This window comes from Ctenocephalides felis, unplaced genomic scaffold (assembly GCF_003426905.1).
Source record: "Ctenocephalides felis isolate EL2017-DRISC unplaced genomic scaffold, ASM342690v1 CF-g0.4_SCAFFOLD_01170, whole genome shotgun sequence".
In the NCBI taxonomy this organism is placed as follows: domain Eukaryota; kingdom Metazoa; phylum Arthropoda; class Insecta; order Siphonaptera; family Pulicidae; genus Ctenocephalides; species Ctenocephalides felis.
Window position 1 is genome coordinate 43,866,812 of NW_020537324.1, and position 1,221 is coordinate 43,868,032.

The following is a 1,221-nucleotide window of genomic DNA, read 5'->3' on the forward strand; positions in this document are numbered from 1 at the left end:
TCACTTGCTAATATGGCTTATCCTCTAACCATTAGCAACACCAATCCGGTGTTTGGAAAGAGGAGTCAGCAGAAGGCACGTTCACCTTATAATTTTCGCAAGATATTTAATACCTTGATTGAATTACACTCGATTGCTTTTAAAAAAGCACGATTTTAAATCGATATCGGGTGAATTCCAGACTTTTTGCTTATTACACAATAATCGAATGACATTCACTGAAAAAACCAATTCCGGAGTGAAATGGACACGGATCGGGAGATAGACGAGTACCGGATAGTAAAACGCAAGAAGCGGTTAAGGCAAAGCAACGCAGACAATGTGATAGGAAACCAGAACACTAACACTCAAAAGCTATCTACATCAAAAACGGGGCATTTAGCACCCAAGAACACCACCGTACCAGATCCAAAGATTACACCTATCATCGTCAAAGGCCAGCTGGATTTGAAAGTCATTAAATATATCAAAGATGCGACGAAAATAATATTCAGGACCCATTATTTAAAACCACAATTATACAAAATTTTCGCCGATACGATTGCAGATCACGAAAAATTAAAAACCATACTAAGGAATTGTGATTTCCAATTTTACACCTATACTATGCAGCACGACATCCCTAAGAAAATTACTATAACTGGCCTAAATCCTGATATGACTGAAACGGTGGTTCTTGAAGAGCTGAAAGCCAAGGGCATTAAGGTGAAGCAGGTGGTCCAAATTAAGAAGAAGGAATCGGACGGCAGTCAACGCAAACTCCCTATATATATTGTCCTTCTAGATAAGGAACAAGAGATGGCCAAACTGAAGGAAATAAACAATATAGAAGGACATATATTTAAATGGGAAAGTTACAGGCCACTAAATAAGGCTATATAGTGCCACAAGTGCCTGAACTTTGGCCATACCTCGTACACGTGCGACATGCGTTACAGGTGCATTAAATGCACGAACGTGCACCCACCAAAAGTGTGCACGAAGACATCAACGGAGGAACCGAAGTGCGTGAACTGCCAAGAAAACCACCCGGCTAACTACTCACAATGCCCAGCTCTAATTAACTATAGAGCAAAGAGGGATAAAGATGCGCAAAAAAGACACCAAACATACAGACCAGCGCCAACACCCGCGCCGCTGACGAGGAACTTCTCGTCAGCTTTAAAACCCACCAACGATGGCCATAACAACAGATCTGCGTTTCCTGAACTCCCGGTACCA

At 41.6% G+C, this 1,221-nt stretch overlaps 1 protein-coding gene across 1 annotated transcript; it reads left to right on the plus strand.

Annotated features, from left to right (window-relative positions):
- The first annotated feature begins 243 nt into the window (after nucleotides 1-243).
- On the plus strand, nucleotides 244-882 carry LOC113367280. Its single transcript, XM_026608900.1, has one exon. The coding sequence runs from the start codon at nucleotides 244-246 to the stop codon at nucleotides 880-882; it is 639 nt and encodes a 212-aa protein (XP_026464685.1).
- The last annotated feature ends 339 nt before the right edge of the window (nucleotides 883-1,221 follow it).

What these genes read in the sequence shown, in the direction of transcription:
- LOC113367280 (XM_026608900.1), top strand. Translation starts at nt 244, where the DNA reads ATGGACACGGATCGGGAGATAGACGAGTACCGGATAGTAAAACGCAAG.